This window comes from Rhinatrema bivittatum, chromosome 6 (assembly GCF_901001135.1).
Source record: "Rhinatrema bivittatum chromosome 6, aRhiBiv1.1, whole genome shotgun sequence".
NCBI classification, from domain to species: Eukaryota; Metazoa; Chordata; class Amphibia; order Gymnophiona; family Rhinatrematidae; genus Rhinatrema; species Rhinatrema bivittatum.
The window spans coordinates 114191101-114214769 of NC_042620.1; the positions used below are offsets into that span (position 1 = coordinate 114191101).

The 23669-nt window shown below is 43.1% G+C and overlaps 1 protein-coding gene across 2 annotated transcripts in view; it reads right to left on the bottom strand.

The window, feature by feature from the left end:
* Positions 1-23669, bottom strand: part of LOC115093684 (dynein heavy chain 11, axonemal-like) — a 586171-nt gene that overhangs the window by 180887 nt on the left and 381615 nt on the right. For both annotated transcript variants that reach the window (XM_029605802.1, XM_029605803.1), the window contains 2 exons: positions 19299-19412; positions 19024-19167 (listed from right to left, as the gene is read on the bottom strand). In XM_029605802.1, the coding sequence (XP_029461662.1) occupies positions 19024-19167; positions 19299-19412 (258 nt within the window). The remainder of the gene's footprint in view (positions 1-19023; positions 19168-19298; positions 19413-23669) is intronic.

The window sequence follows — 23669 nt, forward strand, 5'->3', positions numbered from 1 at the left end:
CTCCATGCTCACAGATGCTCCACTACTCTTCCCACTGATCTCCATCTTAACACTTCAGACCGAACTAACTCTATTCTCAACTATCACTCAAGAGTACACTCACAGCGCTGCTTCAAAATTCATTCCTTCTACTCTAGCACTTGCATCTGCCTCCAAGAACATCATTGCACAACACTGGCAACATTATAAGCCACAAGGTGTGGTCGTTGAAATGTGCAATATTTGGCACTTATACTGTGGCCACAATTGTACATCCTACTAGCGATAGCTGTAGGCATCCTCAATGATAGAAGAGCCTCACTCCTTCAGGCACAGGCCCTCCGTACTGGGTAGGAACACTGCTAAATATCTTACTGGTCAAACTGCTCAGGGATTCTCCTGATATCATAAGTCATCCCTCCTCCAGGTGCGGGGCTGAGGTACATCTCCTACTCAAGCTGTAGGAAAATCTGATATGGTTCTTCAATTCTGTAACACCCAACAGTTGGATCTTGGATTAATGACTAAGTCAACACTCTGACTCGTCTTAATCTTTCTCATCTAGGGTGGAGGCATTTACACACAAGCACACACTCTCCTTGTGCCTGGGTGGTGCAACCTCTATCCTGGGAACTTCCATGGATACTTGAGCTATGACACTTGGCTCCAAGTCTTGCTCATACTATCATCCTTTTTCTCTTTGCGATTTGGTGTGAACCCACTGTCTTCTTCTCATTTGGGCAGGAAAATTGCTATTTTTTTGAAACTGAAAAATTCTTTGAAAAATCATCTAAGTCCACACAAACACACAAAAATTCCAGGATTTTCATTGAATTCCTCCGCTATGGTGTACCAGCAGGTCCCTGTTCGGGCATCATAATGTAACCATCCCCCTTCATGGGGTGCATTGAATAAAAGGGCTCACAAAGCTTCTGGGGCTGTACTTCAACTTCCTGGACCTCTTTTTCTCTCAAACATGTCTCACACAAGCCTCTGGGAATGCCAAGTTCATCCGACAGTGGGAGGTTCAACTTCCTGGGCCCCTGGTGTCATAGTGGGTAACAGACTCTCTGGCATTAAACTCTCAGTATATACTCACAAGCCTGGTCTTCTCAAAGGACAAAGGAATGAGTAAATAAAGCACAGAGTCCAAGTATGGTGTTAACTAAAAAAATATTTACTTTAACTTAAAAATAATGATCCAGAATAAGATAACAAAAATCATGGACAGTAAAATGAAAATCATGCCAACAAAGCTGTGGTTTCTTTGTCCATGTGCGATCTTTGTTCTTCTCCTTGATTTAACTGAACCAGTGTCCTCTTCCAAATACCTTCACCTTGGAGGGAAGGGTAGTTCTCTTCAACAACTAGCATCCAAACAAAGGCAGAATGGAAAAATCCCTTTGTTCAGAAATAGATATCTCCAAAATTTCTTCTTAAAACGTATCCTCACAGATCCTTACCCTTTGCTGTTAACTGGGTGCAAAAGTGAATACCTGGAATGCAATCCTTTCAAACTCCTTTCAAACACCTCCAGATCAATCCACTTTGTAAACAGAAAGTCCCTTTGCACATGCTCAAGGAGCAATTTATACCCCTGAGACCCATCCCAAAAAGGGAATGGAAAAAAACAGTGAGAAGACTTCAAAAAATACAAAACTTCTATAGCTGGAAACAGAAAGGCAAGGCTAGGCTACAAGTATGCATGAGAAATATTTCATAGATAGGAGGCAGTGCAAATAAATCTCATGTATATTCATTAAAGATATCTTGCAAACCTGACCGGCTGGGGGCAAAGACCTGGGTGAACACCCCTGTTTTAGACCAACTCTAAAGTTTTTCCCTTGCCCAGGGTGCTGGGATTGATCAGCTCAGAAGTAAAAAAACAAAAACAAACCCCCAAGGCTGAGCATGGGCAGATTGTGGTTGTAGCTTTGGTTTTTGTAAGGAGAGAAGTCATGATTTTGTCAGTGGACTCTTGTAGGCCCCACATCCTGCAGCTCTGAGTGATTAGGACTCTGTTCTTGCTAGGGACCTAGAAGAGACTGCTCCTTGAGAAAGAAGAAGAGAAGAGGGTGAGTTTTTGTTTTCTCTTGAGAAAGCTGTTTTTTCTTCCTTGATTTGCTCCCAACTCAGGAGAGATGTCACCCCTGCCTGAGGTGAATAGGATAGGGTGCTGCTTTGCCTTGCATCTAATCTAAGTAGGGACTACATTTGCCAGAAGAGAAAGTTGATTTTGAGGAGTTTGGATATTTTTTATTTTTGTTGGGAGAAATCTTTTACTACCAAATTCCTACCCACCCAAAGAATTGTTTCATTCTTTTCCATTCAAGGATTAGAGAGAAAGACAACTAAGGCACTTGCAGTTTTCCTTTGAATTGTATCAAGAGATTTGTTTATTTTATTTATTTATTTATTTATTTACTTATTTAAATTCTTTTACTATACCGATACTCAAGACGAGGTCTTATCGTACCGGTTTACAATAGAACAGGGGAAACCAATTAACAACTAAGTAGAAGGTAAAGTTACATTAAACAGGGAGCGAAAAGCATGGGAGATGGAAGACAGGAAAGATTTTAAATGATAACAACTGGAGAGTGATAAAATAATCAACGAAAAACCATAGAGTAGCGAGACTTAAACAGAGATATATCCTAGGCGATTATTAACATAATATATCCTGTGGGAGGAAGAGACAAGGGGAGGTGAGCAGGGAGGGGGGGGGGGTGGTGGTGTCAGGGCAGGGACTGGAAACGGGGAGGGGAGAGGGGGGAGGGATTAGGGAAGAAATCGAAGGGTGAGAGTCAATGTTGGTTGATAGAGGTTCCTTCAACGGTAAGCTTGTTTGAGCTTCTTTTTGTGACTTTTGATTCTGATCAAGTTTTCCTAAACTAATTAAAACTGGATATTCCAAGCTGAGAATACTACATCGGCTGAAACCATTACTAACATTAGAGGACTTCAGCAATGTTTTACAAACACTAATATTTTCAAACAAAGATTACTGCAACTCCCTATTACCTGGGCCACCCTCCGGACTATTAAAGTCACTACAGTTACTACAAAATGCCTCAGCCAGACTCCTACTAGGGACAAGGAAATTTGACCACATCACCCCCTCGCTGATAGCAATGCACTGGCTTCCCGTACAATCCAGAATTCATTATAAAGTAATAACTCTAATTTTTAATATCATCAACAAGATTAACCCATGCTTAATAGGAAGGACGCTTCAACCGCACTCTCCACAGAGAGCCCTAAGACCGCAAAACAAAGGACTTCTTAAAGGTGCCTACAAAACGGAGCACACACTTAACCCAAATAAGAGACCGAATGTTCTCCATAGCGGATCCCAAGTTGTGGAGCTCTCTTCCAGAGTCACTACGTCAGATTACAGAAAGAAAGAGTTTTAAACGAGAACTGAAAATGTGGCTCTTTCGAAATGCATACCTAAGGTAAATACCAACACGAAATGCATACCTAAGGTAAATACCAACACGACAATAACATCACTGTCAGAACCTATTATGATGATAATAGATTAAGAATTTAGTATTGACCGATGTAAAGTGTAAAAAGACAACTTACCGAGTATATCATGACTGATAACGAATTGAAAATTACAGGTTACAATCCATCATAGCACACTAGCTAACTAGTACTCATTATTAATGTATCGACTTAGAATATGTGTTTGATATTGTGATGAACTTGATTATGTTAAAATATGACCTCTAATATGTATATGCCTTTGCACTGACCTATAACATGAATGCTCAACCATTAAGGGAATCTGAACACTGATTTTGTAAAACATTGTGATCTCATTTTGGAATGATGGTCTACAAAACACACAAGTAAATATATAAATAAACAAATAAATAAATAAATAAATAGATTACAGTTTCAATTGAATACCAAAGGTGATTTAGAAAACTAAAGGCTGGTGAGTCTGACTTCAGTGCCCAGAAAAATCATGGAAACTATTCTAAAGAACAAAATTACAGAACATATAGAAAGACATGGTTTAATGGGACACAGCCAGCATGGATTTACTCAAGGGAACTCTTGCCTCACCAATCTGCTGTATTTTTTTCAAGGGGTTAATAAACATGTGGATAATGTTGAATTGGTGGATGTAGTATATTTGGAGTTTCAGAAGGCATTTGACAAAGTGCCCCATGAGAGACTCCTGAGAAAATTAAAAAGCCATGAGATATGCGACAATGTCCTATTGCAGATTGAAAACTGGTTAAAAGATAGAAAACAGAGAGTAGGACTAAATAATCAGTTTTCTCAATGGAGAAGTGTAAACAGTGGAGTACCTCAGGGATATGTACCGGGACTGATGCTTTTTAATATATTTACAAATGATCTGGAAAGGAGAACAATGAGTGAAGTGATCAGATTTGCAGATGACACAAAATTATTCTGAGTTGTTAAATCACAAGCGGATTATGAAAAATTGCAGGAGGATCTTGTGAGACTGGAAGACTGAGCATTCAAATGGCAGTTGAAATTTAATGTGGACATGTGCAAGGTGATGCACATGAGTGAAAGTAATCCACACTGAGGTTAAACAATGTTAGATTCCATATTAGAAGTTACCGCTGTGGTAACTGGGAGCGGCCATGGCTTGGGAAACAGCCAGGAGGACAGAAGGAGGCACAGGGCCGGTGCAAGGGTATTAGGCACCCTAGGCAAACCTTACAGTCTGGCGCCCCCTCCCCATACACAATTTTAAATTATTCATTTATAACATATTTTACATGAAAAATTACATTCTGAGGTAAAATTAATATACAAGTTGTTGTGATAATTTCATGCACTGTTGTGATGCCAACAAGAAAACTTTGCATCTTAGAATTCATATGGCCTCATACCTATTATGATATATTTCGGCATGGTCCTCCCGTATCAACACAGTACTATCTGCCAACATTCAAAGAATAACAACCCTACCTATGAATAAGAATACCACAAATATTACACCAAAATCTAAAATATCAATACACCTCCTAGCAGGAAAACAGAACAGGCCAAGCTACTACAGATCCCTACAGAGAAACCACATGCTAAAAGAATGCTTCATCTCAGTCTTTGCATGCAGAACACAAACTCTCACCAAATACAGAATAAAGCCACATAAAGTATAAATAGAAATGTGCAGACAAAAACTGAACTGTAAAACGCATCACGCCAGACTCTATACAGTGTAACAATGAAAAAACAAAAATTTCACCATTCCTCGTGAAACAAATCAATAAAATAAAGATATATAAATCATTAATCATAATTATAAAATCATACAAATAAAATAATTTCAAAACAGCTGATGAATAGAATATCCAATAATTAAAGAGTCATGCAAATTTTGAAAGCTTTACCAAACACCAATAAAATATTTCAAACAGCAGACACATCACATACTACCCAATAATTAAAATGGTAGTCAATCAAGAAAAATGAACTTAAAAAGCCACCTTTACTTACCCTCTCCAGCAGTTCTCCTACTCCTTTCCCTTTCAGGCCACACCAGAAGCAGCAGTAGCTGCTGAAGCTGTCCTCACAGTCCTCTTCCTTAGGGACCACAACCAGTCTCTTCTCTCTCTCGCACACACACATCAGTCACACCCTCAGGACCAGTTTCTGTCTCTCACACACCAATCATCTCCCCAACCAGTCTCTCTCTCACACACACACACACACACCAGTCGTCTCCCTGATCAGCCTTTCTCACATATACACACGTCACCTCTCTGGTCAGTCTCTCTCAATCACACATGCTCTTGCTCTCTCTTACTTACACACAGGCTTTCAATCACACACATGCTCTATTTCACTTACACACAAGCTCTCAATCACACACATGTTCTATCTCACTTACAAACAGGCTCAATCACGCACATGCCCTCTCTCACAGCCACAAGCCAGCCAAAAACATGCTCCATCTCTCTTGCACATACACATTGATGCACAGAAGCACCCTCCCTGACTCACATATACACCACACACATACAGAAGCACCCTCCCTGACTCATATACATATTACACTCTCACAGAAGCACCTTGCTTTCAGACTTGCAGCATTTTTCACTTTTACTAAAAGTGAAAGTGATGCTCCCAACTGTTAAATAAGAAAACCACATTCCTATCAAAAGGCGAAATGACACCCTTCCTTCCGGTTCTGTCCTCCCAAGGGACAGCCACCCACACCGTACAGATTCTCTTGTTTTACGCTTCCAGGCAATAAAGCAAGTGTCTTTCTTCAAACTATCAGTCATATGATTATTCATGTGGGAGATATGGAACCGAAAGACATCCTTAGTCAGCTTCCCTTTTAAATGGGAAGATTCCAGTCTTAGTCATTTAAAAATATACATTTTCTAAAGGCTTAAAAAAAACAAAAAAAAAAACAAACATTTCAGATTCCATTCTAGTCTTCATGCTTAAATTATGCTTAAAAAAAACCAACAAAAAAAACCCCCAACTGGCATCAGTATCTTAAATTTGTGATTTTGCTGAGATGAACATTTTAAATACTTTAATTTGTTTTGCTTTAGTATTTGTCTCTACCCACTTTAAGTTAAATTTTATTTTCCAGAAGAGGGATGCTTAAAATTCAGTCATTTTATCTTTCATCCAGCTTTTCAAAAGTTCAGCTATATGTATTATCATATTTCATTTTTTGGAACTGGCAGATTCTTTTCTCATATACACACACACTCACAGAAAGAAGATCGGCGCCGAGACTTAGGGGGCGCTGCAGCAGGCAGCCAGCTCCCGACTCACCCTGCCTCCCCCCGAGTGGTCCAGCGAAGGTCCGGGGAGCGATCTGCCGCTCCCGGGGCCTCAACTGCCACTAAGCAAAATGGCGCCGGTGGCCTTCAGCCCTTATCATGTGACAGGGGTCAACCAATGGCACCGGTAGCCCCTGTCACATGGTAGGGGCTGAAGGCCACCGGCGCCATTTTGCTTAGTGGCAGCCGAGGCCCCGGGAGCGGCAGATCGCTCTCCGGACTTCCACTGGACCACTAGGGGGTTGTCGGGAGGGTGGCACTGGCAGGGAGGCAGGGTGAGTCGGGAGCTGGCTGCCTGCCGCGGCGCCCCCTAAGTCTCGGTGCTTGGTCTCCATCTAGGCGAGTCGAAGGCTGGCAGAATTTTGAAAGGGCAATCCTTTCAAAATTCTGCTGCCTGCCACAGCGCCCCCTAAGTCTTGGCGCCCTAGGCACAGGCCTAGCTCGCCTAGTGGTTCCACCGGCCCTGAGGAGGCAGACTCTGGCTGGTTCTCACACAACAAGCTTATTTACAGACACAAATTCAGATTACAAAAGTGAAAGGCTTCTTACCTCTGCACACCTTAAAGCATCAAACCTAAGTAGTAAGCTTGTATGAAGGCTTCCTGCCTTCTCCCTGGGGCTTTGCTAACTCTTTTGAGCCTTCACTCATTCTGTACTGAGGGAAGTCTCTCTCGACTCAGAATCCCTTGTGGGGTTGGTTCCTAAGGAGGGGTATTCCAAGGGAGTTTCCTATATACTCCCTCACATACTGTCCCCCTCAGCTTGCACTTCTTAGGGTGAGCATCTACCTGCACTAGAGACACTTCTCTGGAAACCTCCATTGGCGCTTTCCTTCCCTACTCTAGGCTGGACCTCTTTTGGAGACTGGAAGGTTTTTCCAGTTTTGGGAGACCACTGCACCTTCTTCAGATATTAATCTTCAACTACCATATAAGAGGTTTGGCTTTCTCTGAATATTTGGGTAGAAACCTTCTGTAATACCCTGTAAGACCTAGGGAAGCTCTCCCTTTAGTTTTTGTTTGTGGGACTGGCACCTGCCTTCCAGACCTGTGGGTGGACTTTCCCTTTCCCAAAGGTACAGCCAAGATATTGGGCTTCTTGCTCCCCTGGCAAGCCCTTCTTGTGGTTAGATAAACATGAAGTGAGCTCCTTCCAAGGTTTATGAAACCCTTGCAATCCCATCCTATCACTACGAGGTAAGGGAATCAGGGGAGAATTCCCATTTCCATTTTGTTCGGGCCAGCTGGGCTCTTTAGCTGGACTTGGCTTATGGGATAGTGCTGCTGGTCCCTATGGATGCATGCTAGGCCCACGGTTCTCTTGTAGTCATTGGCTCTGCTTCACAAACTCTTTTTGGATGAGTGTCTTCAAGCTTCCCAGAGTCTATTAATGTCTGGGTTGGAGAATCATTTATCTCGGTGGGAACTCAAAAGTAAAGATTCCCGGACTGGGAATGTCCACAAAATTACAATATAAAGTCATGAGGTTAATGTCCATGAACTCATTTTCCTGGTAAGCACAGTATCGGGCAAAATGGCCCCTTTCTCCAAAGTTGAAACATGGAAGTCCGTTCCTGATTGATTATTGGAGCAAGGAAGCAGGATTGTCCTTGACATAAGCATTGTTGTGGATTCTTGTTCTCTGGACTCCAACATCCCTTAGCCAGGTAGAATGGGTTTCTCCTGGGGTCATGATGACTCAGACATTGTCTGGGTCTGATAACAAGCCTTTGCAACTTCTATCACCATTTCCAAAGTAAAGTCCAAGTGTCAGCTCACCCACTGTCCCATAGGCCACTCTAGTCCATTTAGGAACTGTTCCAACAGCACTGTCCAGGCTACTTCCAGTCCAATCTTCTTTCCTGGATGTAGTCACTTTCAACCTACTTCTTTGTCTATGAAAAAGACTCCTCAGACTTTAACCAGGTTGAAGAATTCCCCACCAAAATTGTTGTCAGTAGAGATGAGCTTAATTTTTCTGTGTCGGGTTGGATTTCGGGTCAGGCGCTTCATTGAAAAATGTCGTTTTTCCATGGGTCATTTTTTGGCAGCACGAATCGGGAAAAAAAATGAATCGGGAAAAAAAAATCGTCTGACCTCCAGAACCTGACTTCTGCTCATTGACTACTCTTCGGACCGACTCTTGGACTTTGACCTCTGCCTGCTTGACCATGTCCCTAGATTCTGGCTTTGTTCCTTGCCTTGTCATCACCTACGATTCTAGTCCTCCTTGTTACATCGGACCTCCTTTCTTGAACCTGACCTCGCTCCCCTTCTGCCCGTGGGCACACCGGACATCCACCTTCCCAGGAGACCCTGCATGGCCCACCTAAGTCCAAGCGGCCCGGGTTACTACGGGCTCCTCCCGGGGGGACCTCGGTCCAGTGGTGAAGCTCTACCTAGCCTCTGTCTCCTCCAGTGCTCCGCCCCCTGGGGGCAGTTGCTTCCGGGTCCCAAGCAGGAGGCTGTTCTCCACTGCCTCAGGACAAGGGTCCATCCCCAAGTGCAACAATGTATATGCTACAGGAGGAGAAATGGGGGGATATGACAGAGACATTCAGATATCTCAAAGGTATAAATCAGGCACAAGAAGCAAGCCCTTTTCAGAGGAAAGATTGCTCTAGAGCAGGGCTAGGCAGCTCTGGTCCTGGAATGCCACAAACAGGTCTGGTTTTCAGGACATCCACAATAAATATGCATATTTGTTTACAATGGAGGCAGTGCATGCAAATATACCTCATGCATATTCATTGTGGATATTCTGAAAAGCAGACCTGGTTGTGGCACTCCAGGACCGACATTTCCTACCCTTGCTCTAAAGCAAGAGATCATAATACAAGAGGCTCAAGAGGAATAGTCAGGAACAGCAACAGAAAATATTTCTTTACGGAAAGGTGGATGCTTGGAATGGACTCCCGACAGAAATGGTGGAGACACAAATGGCAACGGAATATAGGTAGGTGTGGGATCCCTACTATGAAGATGAGAAGGAATAGCTAGACATCAACTGGGGTCTATAGCATTGTGTCAGTAATGAAATTGGGCAGACTAGCTCAGCCAAATGATCCTTACCTGCTGTCATATCTTTTGACAGTGGTAGAAACTGGGATGGGAGGTTGAGAGGTGATAAGAACAATGCAAAGGACCAGAAAAGGAAACACAACCTAGTGATACTGCAGGCCATGAGATAGCTGGGTTTGTACCACAGGGTAAAAATTCCCCTGAAACCAAAAAAGTTGGTTCTGGCAGGCTAGTGAAAGCTGGGTACTGTTCAACAAGGCTACAGGGACCTAGGAGGTAAGTTGTTCAAGTAACAAACAGCCGTACTAGCTTTGATATTATTACAAAGGAAAATGGTAAAATATGGGGGTGGCACGGGGGTATAGGATTAAGTATAGGATCTTGTATGCTCATCCGCTCAGGTTGGTAGAGAACCAATGAGTATAACAAAAACTGAATGGTATAAGAAGTGATATCCTACAAGTAGACAAGCTTCTATGGTTGGCAGCGGGAATATATCCTTGCAATGTGGATAGGAATGCTTGGGCAGAATAAATGGGCCAATTGGTCTTTTTCTGCTCTTGTCTACAATGTTACTGTAGACCTGCATTTTTACTAAAGCATTAACAGCTCCCTAGAGAGAAAGGGAAACAGTAATAATTCAAAAAAAACCTTTTACCTTGAAAAAAGGCTCACTGGAGAAAGAATTAGCACAGTAAAGTATTGTGTGCAAAGGTGCATGAAGTATTAATTAGATTAATTTATATGTAATGACTTTTACATGGACTATTAGTTACTATTTGTAACAATATGCAGGTGTATACCCTATAAGATAGCTATATCATCCATGAAAGAAATGAAATTCATTAAAAAAATTTACATTTTACAAGACTTACAAGAAAATGAGCACAAATGATGGGCAATTCTAGACTGTGCCCAATTCAAATCCTTAATTCTTTTACTTTTTTTTTTAACTTTGATATACAATCTTCTTTAATCTCTGGAGGTAAAAATACCCCTTACCATACATTCTTTCTATACCATATATATATATGGTATAGAAAGAATGTGACTTTCTTACTCTTCACACTATAGATTTTGCGGAATCAAATTTAGTTCATATGTTCATATCCCTTTCTCAGCATCTGTGATCACTTTAAGCATTTGCTCTGGTTCATGCTGTCTCTGCACTCTGTGTCTCTGGAGGGGAGTAGTGCTATCTGTATTCTGACTTACTAAGGTTATTATAGCCTCTTAAAAATTCAGAGTACAGAGAGAAGGCTGTGAGATCGAGGGTCCTACCCCAGTGTGAGAGAAAGCTGCAGGAGCCAACTAACTTGAAGGGATTGTGTGACTTTGATTCCCCCACCCGGAACGCCTCCTTTAAAGAGCCGCAAGCTGCGGCATGCAGAACTGTAGCATGCCTATGGCCAATATGGCCACGGCCATAGGTGCCGCTACCAAAAGGCGCCATGTGCCAATGAGAACAGTATGGCCGGCTGCCGACAAGTCCTCAGCAAAAGAAAAGCAGCACTTTCCACACCATCAACTTTGGTGGGGCTGTGCTGCTTCAAAGGAGAAGGAGGAGCACCCCTGCCAGAAGTCGTCCAATGCCCTGTGGCCGGAAGTCGTTCCCTTGGCCACAGGGATTGAAGGAGGAGATTGCTGCTGCCTGCTACTCAAGGAGGAAGTGAATAAGAGAGCATGTGTGTTACGGGACCAGGCCGTGCCCCGGTCCCTCCTCCTACCTCGGGGCCGGCCCGGCCTGCACGGACTCCTCTTCGGCCGCGTAGGCCCAATCAGCAGCCTGCCATGGCTCTCCCTGTGCGAGGGAGATGCCGCCAACCCGACGTGCATGGCCCAGCCCCCTAGGTGCGCGCGCACCCGGGGGCTGAAACTTTAAAGGGGCCAACGCGGGAAAATCAAAGAGGACGCCCCAGATGACATCAGACACTGCAGGGTATTTTGACCCTGCAGCTTGACTAGGACGGGGCCTTGCAACGAGGTTCACTCAGTCCCCTGAGTTGCTAGTTGCTGCGTTGGATCTTGGATCATCTCTTCTGTCTTCTGGCTTCTGACCTAGCTTCATCTCTTGACTACGTCTTCAGCTTCTGCCCCTGGTTTTGGTTTTGACTTCTGACCCGGCTCCGTCCCATGACTCCGTTTCCAGCTTCTGCCCCTGACTCTGGCTTCGGACCTCTGACTTCTGGCTTCTAACCCGGCTTCGTTCTTGGACTCCGACTTCAGCTTTTTCCACCACCTCAGGTATCTGCTACTTGCTGGCCCAGAGGATTCTCCTAAGTCCCAGCGGCTCGGGCTCTCATGGGCTCCTCCCAGGGAAGCTGCGGGCTTCCGAGGGCTTCCAGCCTCCTGGGCCCTGCCGTCCTCATCAACCATCTCTTCGGCTGCTGCCTGGATCCTTGGACGCATAGGGTCCCACCTAAGTCCAAGAGGTCCGGGTTCCTACGGGCTCCTCCTGGGGGGACCTCGGACTTCCAGTGGTGAAGTCTTCTCTGGAGTCTCTTCAGCACCGCCTCCCAGCTGTGACGCTCACTGTGGGTTCCCACAGTATAACATCTGCAGTCTCAGTCGGCCCAAGGGTCCACGACCATAACAATGTGTGAGAGAGTAAGCTTGTGTGCTTGTGTGTGGGAGAGTGAGAGAGAGAATGTGTGCGGGAAAGTGAAAGAGAGAATGTGGCTTGTGTGTGGGAAAGTGAGAGACAGCATGAGTGCAGGAAAGTGAGAGCATGTTTGCAAGTGTGTGAGAGAGTGAGAGAGAACATTTATTTATTTAAAAGAATGCTTATATTACATTTATATCTAAATAATAACTAAATGGATTACAAAATATATTAACAATTATAACATAGCCATACAATTCATAGCAATAAAACAATAAACAGAATGAATAAATAAAAACAAAACAATCCTTAAATCATAACACTGCATATCAAAACATATCATAAAATATCATAAACCTGCCTTTAGAGTTCAGACTTCAGCAATTTTCTAAACTGCTTTATATTATCAAGTGAGAGCAAAAAAGATGGCAATGCAGTCCACAAAATTGGCCTCAAAGCATAAAATGATCTATGGCACATTTCACTCAACCGCACCAATTTTACAGTTGGAACAAAAAGAAGATTCTTGTCAGAAGACCTCAAGGTCCATTTTGGGACATAGGTTTGTAACAAATTGGACAAACAACTATGTGCAATGGACTTCAGAGACTTATAAACCATCATAAAGCCCTTAAATTGAATTTGATATTCAATCAGCAACCAGTGGAGTTCCTTTAAAATAAGGGATATATGATCCCGACATTGACACCCAGTTATCAAGCAAGCTGTGGAATTCTGCAAAACCTGCAAAGCTCGCAATCAACAGCTAGGAAGTCCAATAAACAATGAATTACAATAGTCCAACATACTAAGCACAAATGCGTGGACAACAGATCTAAAATCTTTTTGATTCAACATATATTTCAAGTGCCTTAGTAGGCGCAGTTTATAAAAAACAATTTTCAAAATATTTTGAAAATGCTGCTGAAAAGATAATATGTTATCAAATATAATACCCAGATTACAAATTGAATCCTTAAAAGGAACAAACACATCTAACAATGTTAAAGAATTCAATTTATGCAATGCCAAGAAGTCCATTTGCCTAGAAAAACAAATCACTTCTGTCTTCTGAAGATTCCAGCCAAATGATTCTGTCCCATCCAGTACAGATTAACTGGAGACAAGTATCAATTTTATTCTAAACCATATTAAGATCTCCATTAACAATGAAATAAAGTTGTAGATCATCAGCATACATCTTGAATGGTATCTGCAAGTCATCAAGAAGGCGACAAACCAGCTGCATGTAGATATTAAAAAGAGTAGTCGCCAAAACAGAGCCTTGAGGCACCCCCACTTGGAACTGTAAACCAGTCAGACAAATCCCCTCCCATATTTACCCGCTGCCGTCTCAAGTCAAAATAGGAGGGGAACCATCAAAGGACAGTCCCAGAAATCCCAAATGATTCTAACCTCTGAAGCAAAATAGAGTGAGAAACAGTATCGAATGCAGAGGCAACATCAAGAAACAATCCTATAACTGCCCCTCCACTATCCAAAGTCTGACGTAGAAAGTCAGTCACAGATCTCAACAACGTTTCAGTGCCATGTTGCAATCTAAAACTGCATTGGAAATGATGTAGAATCTGATTTGTAGAGAGAAACTGACAATTGAGAGAAAACAATCTTTTCCAACAATTTTCCCAGTAGTATAATACCTCTTCCTGGCTTCATTATAGACATTTCTATATTCCTTACGACGTAAAAGAAACAATTGGAACTTCTCTTTAGTGTTTAACTTCCTCCAGGACTTTCATTACCTGCTACTTTACTGCTCGTGTTTCAGCGTCTCCGCTGAACTACTGGGGCACAACTATCTTTAAAGATGGCGCCGGCCATCCAGTGCTCCTACCATGTGACAGGGGCCGGCCAATGGCACGGATACCCTGTCACATGGTAAGGGCAAAGGGCCATCGGCGCCATCTTTATGAGTGGCAGCCAACCACCCGAGAACGGGAGATCGCTCCCGGGACCACCACTAGACCACCAGGTAATTTTAAAATGTTTTGGGGGGATCGGGAGGGTGGGAGAAGCTAAGGGGTCATCTTTAAAGGGTCGGGTGGGTTTTTTTTTAATCGGGCCATCGGAGCTATTTTTGAGTGGCAGTCAAAATGGCGCCGATGGCCTGAGAGCGGGAGATTGGTCCCCGTGCCCCCACTGGACCACCAGGTACTCGTAAAAAGTTTTGGGGGGGTTCGGGGGGGGGGGGAAGGTAAGGGGTCAATTTTAAAGGGTCGGGCCTCACTAAAAAAAAGTTAACGATGTGAATCGGAACCAATTTCGATTCACATCTCCAGCGATCAGACTTTTTTCTCCCTCCAGCCGAACCCGATCGTTAAGACGATCGGGCACATGATTCACATCTCTAGTGTTTATAGCAAACAGCACTGGCAATGGGGGGGAGGGGGCTGTCGGTTACATGACTGCATTGGTTACATGACAAGTGGCTTGCACAGTGAGGTCTACAAGCCATAGTGCCAGGGCCCAGCTTTCTCTCTCCATGCTTAGGAGGCCTGCTAATGTTGCATGCCCAGACAATGCACTTGCCACTAAGCTCCGGGTGTGACCGAGCACTACAGACTTTCAACTTGTTAACTTTAAGCAAGTGGCTGTTCAAATCCTCCCTCTTGGAGCTGTTGAAATGTCACTTGTCAACAAAAACCTTTTTTGTGCCCACAGTGCAGGGACTCCGGGGTCAGGTGTGCCCTGTTAGTGCTCTGTCAGCCAGGATGTCAGCCACAGTTTATCTTGACAATCACAGAGGTACAAGGGTTCGATTGAAGCTGGGGAGGGGCTGTGCATTTTGGCCCAATCCTAGTCACTGTGTCATGTCAGATAAATATATGTCTCAGGAGGTCAGGCTGCAGAACAGTCAGGGACATGCACAATCATTCCACAAGGTCTTTCTGCAATGACATGTGTGGCAGCTATGATGCACAGCTTCAGTGTTACAGGAGCGCTAGAAACAGCTAGAGATTGCTTGGTTTTGGTTTGTGTAAGCCACAGAAATCACAAGTAGCTCATCTGCGTAAAGGCACAGATTGAAGATCCAAGCTGACAGTTACAATCATCAATCACAGACTCGACATGTCACAACCAGATTCCCTAGCTCATATCCGTGTGCATCTGAATATATTCACATGTTCATTGGATGCATAGTGTCACATGGGCCTGCAAAGACACAGGTGACAGCACTGCCTCAGCTGTTTCTGAGGCAGTGCTGACATCTGAGCGCTTACATAGCAGGCCTTCACTTACAGCCTTTTGGGAAGCACATGTCCAATATGTGGCAATCCCAAACTTCTCACAGGTCATTGCAAGCTAGCATATCTCATAGGGATTGCACACGACCATGCACAGCCGGGCCCTGCTACACCTAGATAAGCAAACAGTCAACTCATGTACAGATGGTGTGGGCCTTGGCCCTTGGGTTGCATTGTTGGTTAGGTTAGCTGCTCTGGGAGGCTATAGAAGGATGCTGATCTGACCATCTGAAGGCTGGACTGGGCATAGGATGGTATCATGCCTTCACTTGTTGTTGAAAGTCACCTCTGAAATGTAACGACAATAACAGTACCCACGTCACATAACAAAAGGTTCATCTCACTGAACCCAAGGTAAAGCTGTGTTAGAAGCTATTAAACTAACCTGACATGTCACAGGTAGCCGCTGGGAAATATTGAGATGTCAGGCCGCAGCAAGGCCCTTTGCCTGTCAAGCTGAGGGCTAGTCATGTTGTCCTGCTTTATGCAAGTACATAGAAAATCTGCAGAGTAGTTTGATGGGATTGCTAGTAGCAGTTACAGTCCTTATCCTATCTGTGGCCACCCTTAAAGCACATAGGCTGAGGACTCCAGAGGAGACAAATTAGCAGAATGGTCATTTTCCAAGCAGAGTTGCAACCTTTCAAATCTTTTCAGGTTTTAGGCCCTTGCTTGTCCACATGGCTGCCACAACTTGTGGCCAACATAGCAGAATTTCTGTCCTATAGGATGGTTGTCTTGTGGTGCTTGAACATTTTTGCTTCATGGATACAGAAACCAAAGAAGGTGTGTTAATAGATTCTCATCAGCTCTGTGCATAGCATTAAGGCCAGAGAAGGTGTTGTCAGCTGATGACCTCATGAGCCAACAACAAGCCTCTTTCTGAAGCCTGTCACTGTGCAAAATGTATATACCAACTGTTCCCAGAAGTAGCATGTGGCAGGCATGATGTCTTCTGCACTTTCTGTGTTGTTCTATAGCAAGACGAGCATTTTGGGGCACCTGAGGACTGGAGAAGCCCATGTCTGTAATAAGGACAAATCAGTGAGCATACATGCTTCCGATAGATGTCTGTCAGGCTGCCAGATGTGGATAATCTTCTGTGAGGCGTAATTACTCTGACTATCTCATTAGTAGGTAGGGACAAGCTTGGCACAGACATCATTGATGGATGATGACGAACAGGTCAGGAACAGCAAATCTGGGCCTCAGTAGGTAATCAAAGTGCCTGGAGGTAGTCTGTAAACAACAATGTCCTAACAGATGTGTGTGTATCTGTGTATGTCTGGGTGAGTGATGTGTTGTGTTAGCCTCTGTCGATATCTGTGTCTGGGGGTGATATACCACACCTGAGCATGTACTGGGTGTGCACCCAATTAGCACATAGTGGCTTGGACACAAGCAATCCTGTGCTTCCACTCTTTCTGGTGGATGCTGCAGCTATGCTAATGTGTGGGTGGGAAGAAATGCCTCACACATTATGAGCAAAACATTCCACCTTGGCATGATACTGTTTTCTTCAGTGGAGAGGGATGTGTGAAAATAGGCAGCATAAGAGCTCAGATATGAGGTACCACTTTATCGGATGAGTAGATATCTGTCTGTAGTGTACGCTTCCCCTGCCTCGGCACCTGAGGCTCTCCCACCTGGAGTGGGGCCTATTAGTTTTGGTATTGGGGGTTAGACTGGTTGGAAGAGCTTCAGCTGCGGGGAGGCTCTGGGTGTTTAGGGGGGTGGCATTTAGAAGGCAACTTATTTTGGGAATACAGGGATAGAGGGAATGGGGAGGGCAAATGGCACACTCGTGCCAGGTACTTTCATGTTCACCAGATAAATGGGTTAGGGGAGGGTTCTGGGCCAGTGGGTTTGATGATGCCTGGAGGTGGGGGGGAGGGGGTGGCAGGAGACCTGCCAGGACCCCTATCTGATGCTCTCTTTTTCTAGACAGAGTCCAACTTACCCACTTATCTGTAGAAGAATATCTTAGTAACTAGACAGTGAACCTGCCACACAAGGCTGCATTACTTGTTGCACTACCCAGCCTAAAGAATATGGCACCTCAGTCTACTTGCAGTCTACTAGAACACCATGAAATCCCCAGAAAGTAGCCTCTATATAAAGCTGTGTGACAACTGAGGATGAGTCATGGAGGAGTGGAGGATAGAGATTCCCCACTGGCCAAGAGCAGACAGTGATGAGGCCTGCTGTTGCTTGGGAGCAGGCAGACGTCACAGACTGGCTCCCCATCCTTGTACTGCCTTGAGTTGTTGATCTGTAGATACATTTTAGCTAAGCTGATCTCTGTGTTTATTTACATTTTTTATTTTGGCAAATAGCATGCACTATTTGCAATTAACACACGCTATTTGCTGAAACAAAAAAAAAATTGTGCGTATTTCAGAGGCATTTTTTGATTTGTTTCAGATTTAATGAAACAAAATGAAAATGGCCTCATTTGGTTCAGAATTGCGCAACTCTATGGGATAATTGAGCTGATACCCTCAGGGCTACAACTCCCCAGAAACCAACCGAGTTAATGTGCAACAGACTGGTTATGGCTGGAATTTGTCACTTAAGGTCTACAGGGGATCTAAAAGGCTGGATGGTTAATTTCATTTTACAATGATTATTCTTATTGTTTTATTTTCTCTGCTTAACATTGTATTTTATGTTAATTTTATGATTATGTATGTTTTTATGTTTGTCGCCCAGGCCCTGCTGTGTAGGGCGATTCATAAATCCAATAAATGTACAATGTAAAATGTAAATGGATGTTTGGGCAAGAGCTTCACTAGTTTTGGTAGCTGTTTTAGGTTACTATCGTTCTTGGTGGTAAAATATGAGAGATGGAGTGGGGTGAGGTGGGTGGAAGAATGTTGGATTAAATATGGGATTTTATCTGTTCATCCATCCAATGATGGTATTAAAACAAAAAACTGATTGAGATGAGAAGTGATATCCTTGCTCATGGACAGGAATGATGGGCTAGACTCAAAGGCCAATTGGTCTTTTTCTGCCATCATCTACTATGTTATTTTTTTTTTTTTTTTATGAAACTGTGGTAGTTATACAATATCACTAGTATTATTTCTCTCTCTCTTGATCCCCCCTCCACTCTTTGTGGAGTTTAATTTCCTGAGAGTTAAAGTACATTTTTGCTTTTTGATGTATTTTCTCTTTCAAATACCCTCTGGATATATTTCTTTCATCTTTGTTATTCTGATTATACTTGTTGAAAACTATAAATAAATAATAATAATAATAATAAAAGCATCACTGGTAAAATAGAATGCGGTAGCAAATGATTCCTCTTTTACCCTAAAACAAGATGATTTTCTTCTTCTTTCGCTTACCTTGCTTATGTACACTTTTGCACTCTTCCAGCTTCTGTCCTTTGGGATTTTGCCACGGGGAGACAAGAGAACAAGAACAGCGGCAGTGACATTGGTGACCGCAGCAGGTGGGTTGGGGAACGTTTTTAACTCTGTCAGGTTTAACTAAAACAATACAGAAAATTTTTAAAAATACTATCATCATCAATTTTAGAACTATAACATTTTAAAACATGTAAAACGAAAAAACTCCGGTTCCCAATCGCTTAAGGACGCACATAACTAAGAATTATTACCCTATTTAAAGTGTTCAGAGCAGCATTGGCAGCATTAAGAGCTGGCTCTGCTTTGGCAAGGTCATCTTCAGTTTCTTGCTGCTGCTTTGTTACTTCTGCTTGAATCGCGGCGACCTAGAAACACATGAAAGTAGTTTGGCTACATTGACTCCGATGGTGCATGACTGCATACGGTCTTCTACAGAACAGTGCATTCAGACTATTTGAATTAAACTCTTATTTATTTTCTTACCGAAAAGCCATAGGGGCAGTAATCAAAACTGCCCGCGTTGGTGCTAACTCTGCAGGTACTTTTATCCTCAGGGTTTGAACCAGAAATCAAACCAAACGTCCCACACAAGCTTCTGCTTTGATTATTGCCCACTATAAAACTTTCCTGTAGAGGTGGTGCTTGACTTTTCTGCAGCTAATTTTTCCTTTGGAAACAATGCGCGTGGCTTTGATTTTACAAAATAAAGTATGTTGTTCCATCTCCTTCACTCGCCTCGTCACTCCATGGGTATAAGTATGCGGGTTGTTGACCAACGTGCATACTTTTATCCATGGACAGGTTAGGTAATAAATATAGATAGCCCCGATGTCTCCAGCTAAAATGTTATTATACCCAGGGAAATTGGGGCTTTCATTATTGTTCTCTATATTATAATACATACTTGACACATTATTATTATCAAAATTTGTATAGAACATACCATATGTACAATGCACCGTACAGATACGTAACGGACAGTCTCTACTCCTTGGAGCTTACAATCTAGTTAAGACAGACAGAGCACACAAGGAAAAGCAAGTAGGATAAGACAGCAAGGTCATGATTTAATTTGAAGAAGGCAATTTTTGAGATGGCATCATCAGATATGACATTTGAGGTAGGGAAATGTTTCATAGAGAATTCTGGTTACATAAATTGTTGCTAGTTAGCTTGTGGCTGAAGTAGGTATATCAATCAGACCCAGTTTTGCATAAGAAACTGAGATGCACTTTCGGATAGAGTGCAGACCGATAACTCCATTACATGAGCAGGGAGAATTGGAGTTCTGGTATTTAAAACAATCTCAAAGGAATGGATTTGCACCTGGTAAGAGAGGGAACCTGACATGAGTTCAGGAAGGCCATTCCATATATTTGGAGCAGCCAGATGGAAGGGGTGGAGATAAAATTGGATGATGGGGGTAAAAGGGGCAGATATAGGCAGCTTACCTGATGAAGAAAGTTTGCCTATATATTCAACTGAAAAGCATATTGCAGTATTCTACTTTTTTCCTTCTAGGATTTCAGTAGCTGAGTCATGAAAAAAGTAAAATCTAAAAATGCTGACTGCAAGAACATACAATGATTACTTCTGTGTGGCAAGATTCTCAACATTTTGAATATTTTTCATTTTTGTAATGACTATTGCTTTTCTGGTTTGGTTCTTGCTATTTTTCATTGATGTAAGTGTAGCCCCTGTGTGCCACAAAGAGTTCAAACGTTGCTAACCAAAGGATAGATTAGGTTAACGTGGAGATTCCCCCTATGGAAGGCTGCAAAGGCTGCAAGAGATGTAAAGGTTGCATTGAGGGGAAGTGAGTGCTTAAAGGTCGTCTCTTGGTCAGAGAGTGTCTGACAGTACAGTGCAGCCCCTAAGGGCTTGGTTTAAGGAGAAGGTTATAAAACCCTGACTATTACATGTTCTGGGGCTTCTCCAGGGGTGCAGATCTAAAAGGGAGGTTGCAGCTGTGACCATCTCCCAGGGTTACAAGGAGAAGCAAGGAGTTAAGGCAGAGATTCTCAACCATAGACTCAGGAAGCCTGAAGGAAAGGAAACTAAGATGCCTGCAAAACAGTTTTGAAGATTGAAAGAAACCTGTATTTAACTGTGGGGGGAACTCGCTTGGTCCAGGAGGCAAAATGTGCCAGCCAAGGCTCTCTGCAAGGCTCGGTGGATTCCTGCCTGCAGAACCAGAGGGGTTTCTTCCTTGAGCTGATCAGGACCTTTTCAGTAACTAATTTTGATATTGGAAAGGAAAAGAGGCCCAGGGTAGGCCAAAGAAGGTACTGTGTAAAAAGAAAGAGGTAACTGTTGCCGAGGGAAGAGAAGATTTTGCTTAAGGACTGATATTTAATTTGCCATCGCTACTCCCAGTGCTGTTTCATTATGTTTTATTCTGAAGCTACAGCAGTAAACTATTTTTATACTGGAGCACAATTACTGAGTGGACAATGGTTTATTTCTTGAGAGTGTCCCTGACCCAGCACTGGCCATGCAGGTTATCCTGCCCCCAGCCCACGGCCCCAAAGACTCCCCCCCCCCCCTGCCACCTTGGGAGAGTGACCCCAGTGCTCCTCAAGGCTGGGAAGGTGACCCCCAGTGGAATTGGGGTTACATAAGTTTCATTAATGTAACTTTAATGAGAAGTGGGTACCTTTAAGAAATATTCATGTAACAGTTATAACTCACCTTTCCAAATGATCAATGTGAGGTAAAAATACAGCATCACATATAAATAGGGACCTTCATTTTCAGTTTCAGTTTCTATTTCATTTTGCCTAAGAATTTCAATGTTTGAACAAAAAAGAAATCGGTGGAAAAATGACTTTTCCATCAATTTTCCTCCTGATTTTTCCACTGATATTTTTTTTTTGTTATAACCCTGAAATTCCCAGGCAAAATAAAATAAAACCTGAAAACAAACATCCCTACAGATAAATAATAAACACAGACTAAATTCAAGGTACAATCAGAAAATCAAAGAACATTCCGGTTATGCCTTAACTCTGGCTTTTGGTCACAATCTTTATATATCTCTGCTCCTAAGGATTCAAGTCAGAGCTCTAGCCTGGCTCTGTGGACTGACTGCAGTACCAAAAATGAGAAAAGATGACAAAAAAGAAGAAGTCGGTTGAGGCCGGTGGGGAAGACAACCGCATCTTTAAGCTTCTGGAGACATTTGCAGTGAAAATTACAAGGTTGGATAATACCAGATTGGGTATTGTTGAAAAAATCGTTCAGCTTGTGGGGTCTGTTAAAGGTAACTCGGCTTGAATTGAAGATGTTGAAGGAAGAGTATCTGTCTTGGAGGATTCGCTAACTATGATTACAACTAAAGTGGACAGATTAGATCGCTCGTATGGGGCAGTCTTTGCTAAGCTAGATGACCTCGAGAACAGGTCGCGAAGAAACAACATCGGAATCGTGGGTTTGCTGGAAAGGAGCGAGGGTACTAACCCGGTTCTATTTGTAGCGAGCTGGCTTCCGGAGCTTCTGGGCTTTAGTGCCTGCAAGAATGGTGCCATTAAAATTGACTGGGCCCTCAGGATCGTTAGCCCCAGTCCCAGCATAAGGAGGTCAGCCTTGGGCTCTAATCGTACGTGTTCATAACTTTGGCAATAAACAACTAATCCTCAATGCTTCATGGAAAAAAGGGGTGAAAATTATGATTTTTTTCAGGATTACTCAACTGAGGTGCAGAAGCAGTGCCAAGCATACGGGGCAGTTAGGGGTGAATTTCAAAGCATGGGAATCCGATACACTATGCTGTATCCTGCCAAGTTGTGGGTGGTAATTGACAACAAGGCTCGGATCTGTAAATCTGTGCAAGAAGCAGAGCAGATGTTGGAGGAATACAAAAGGCTACATAAGCTCTTAACTTGTCTGCCTCAAATTTAATGCATCTCAGTCTTGCTCTTGTGGCCTTTACAACCTGATAGGAGCGGCTTGCCAGGAAATGGTGGGTGGACTGGAAGTTACTTTTAGAGCTATGCAACAGATCCTTTTGTCCTGTAGAAACGATCTGCCTGTTGAATTTGGTGACTTCCCTATAGCTGACAGTTTTCTTTTTAGGTTGCTGTGGTTTTTTTTTTTCTCTCTTTTAATTCTCTTAAACTCAAAGAAGAGAGACTGGATGTGTTACTGCAATTGGGCTCTTTACACTGATTCTTTGATTCTTGAAGCTGTGCAAAATGGGCCAACTTACATTTTTGGATGTTGCACTCCTCCAGCTGGGTACTGTATTGTTCATTTGACCGGGGTCTTTTTTGTTTCACTATAGGAGGCAATGCAGCGTTTACTTTTGGATGCTCATGATACAAGAGCAGTTTGAAATACTGGGTCTGATGATGCAGTTTTTTCTATCAGTGACCTGGGCCACATGCATGGCAGGATCCTTCTCAGGGTTGTTGACTTTACAGATCCTGGTCAACTACAAGCTACTGCAGCAAGATCCACTTTGGTCCTTCACCTGCTGGACTTTTGCTCCTGCTCTGGTGCATGTGCGTCTCAGATGCCTCTTGGCTGCCTATATGCATGGTCAACTGTGGAAGGACTCCGAGGCTAACAGCACCCGGGCTCGGCTTGTCTTTGACTTTTTGAATTGTAAGCTTATTTATTAT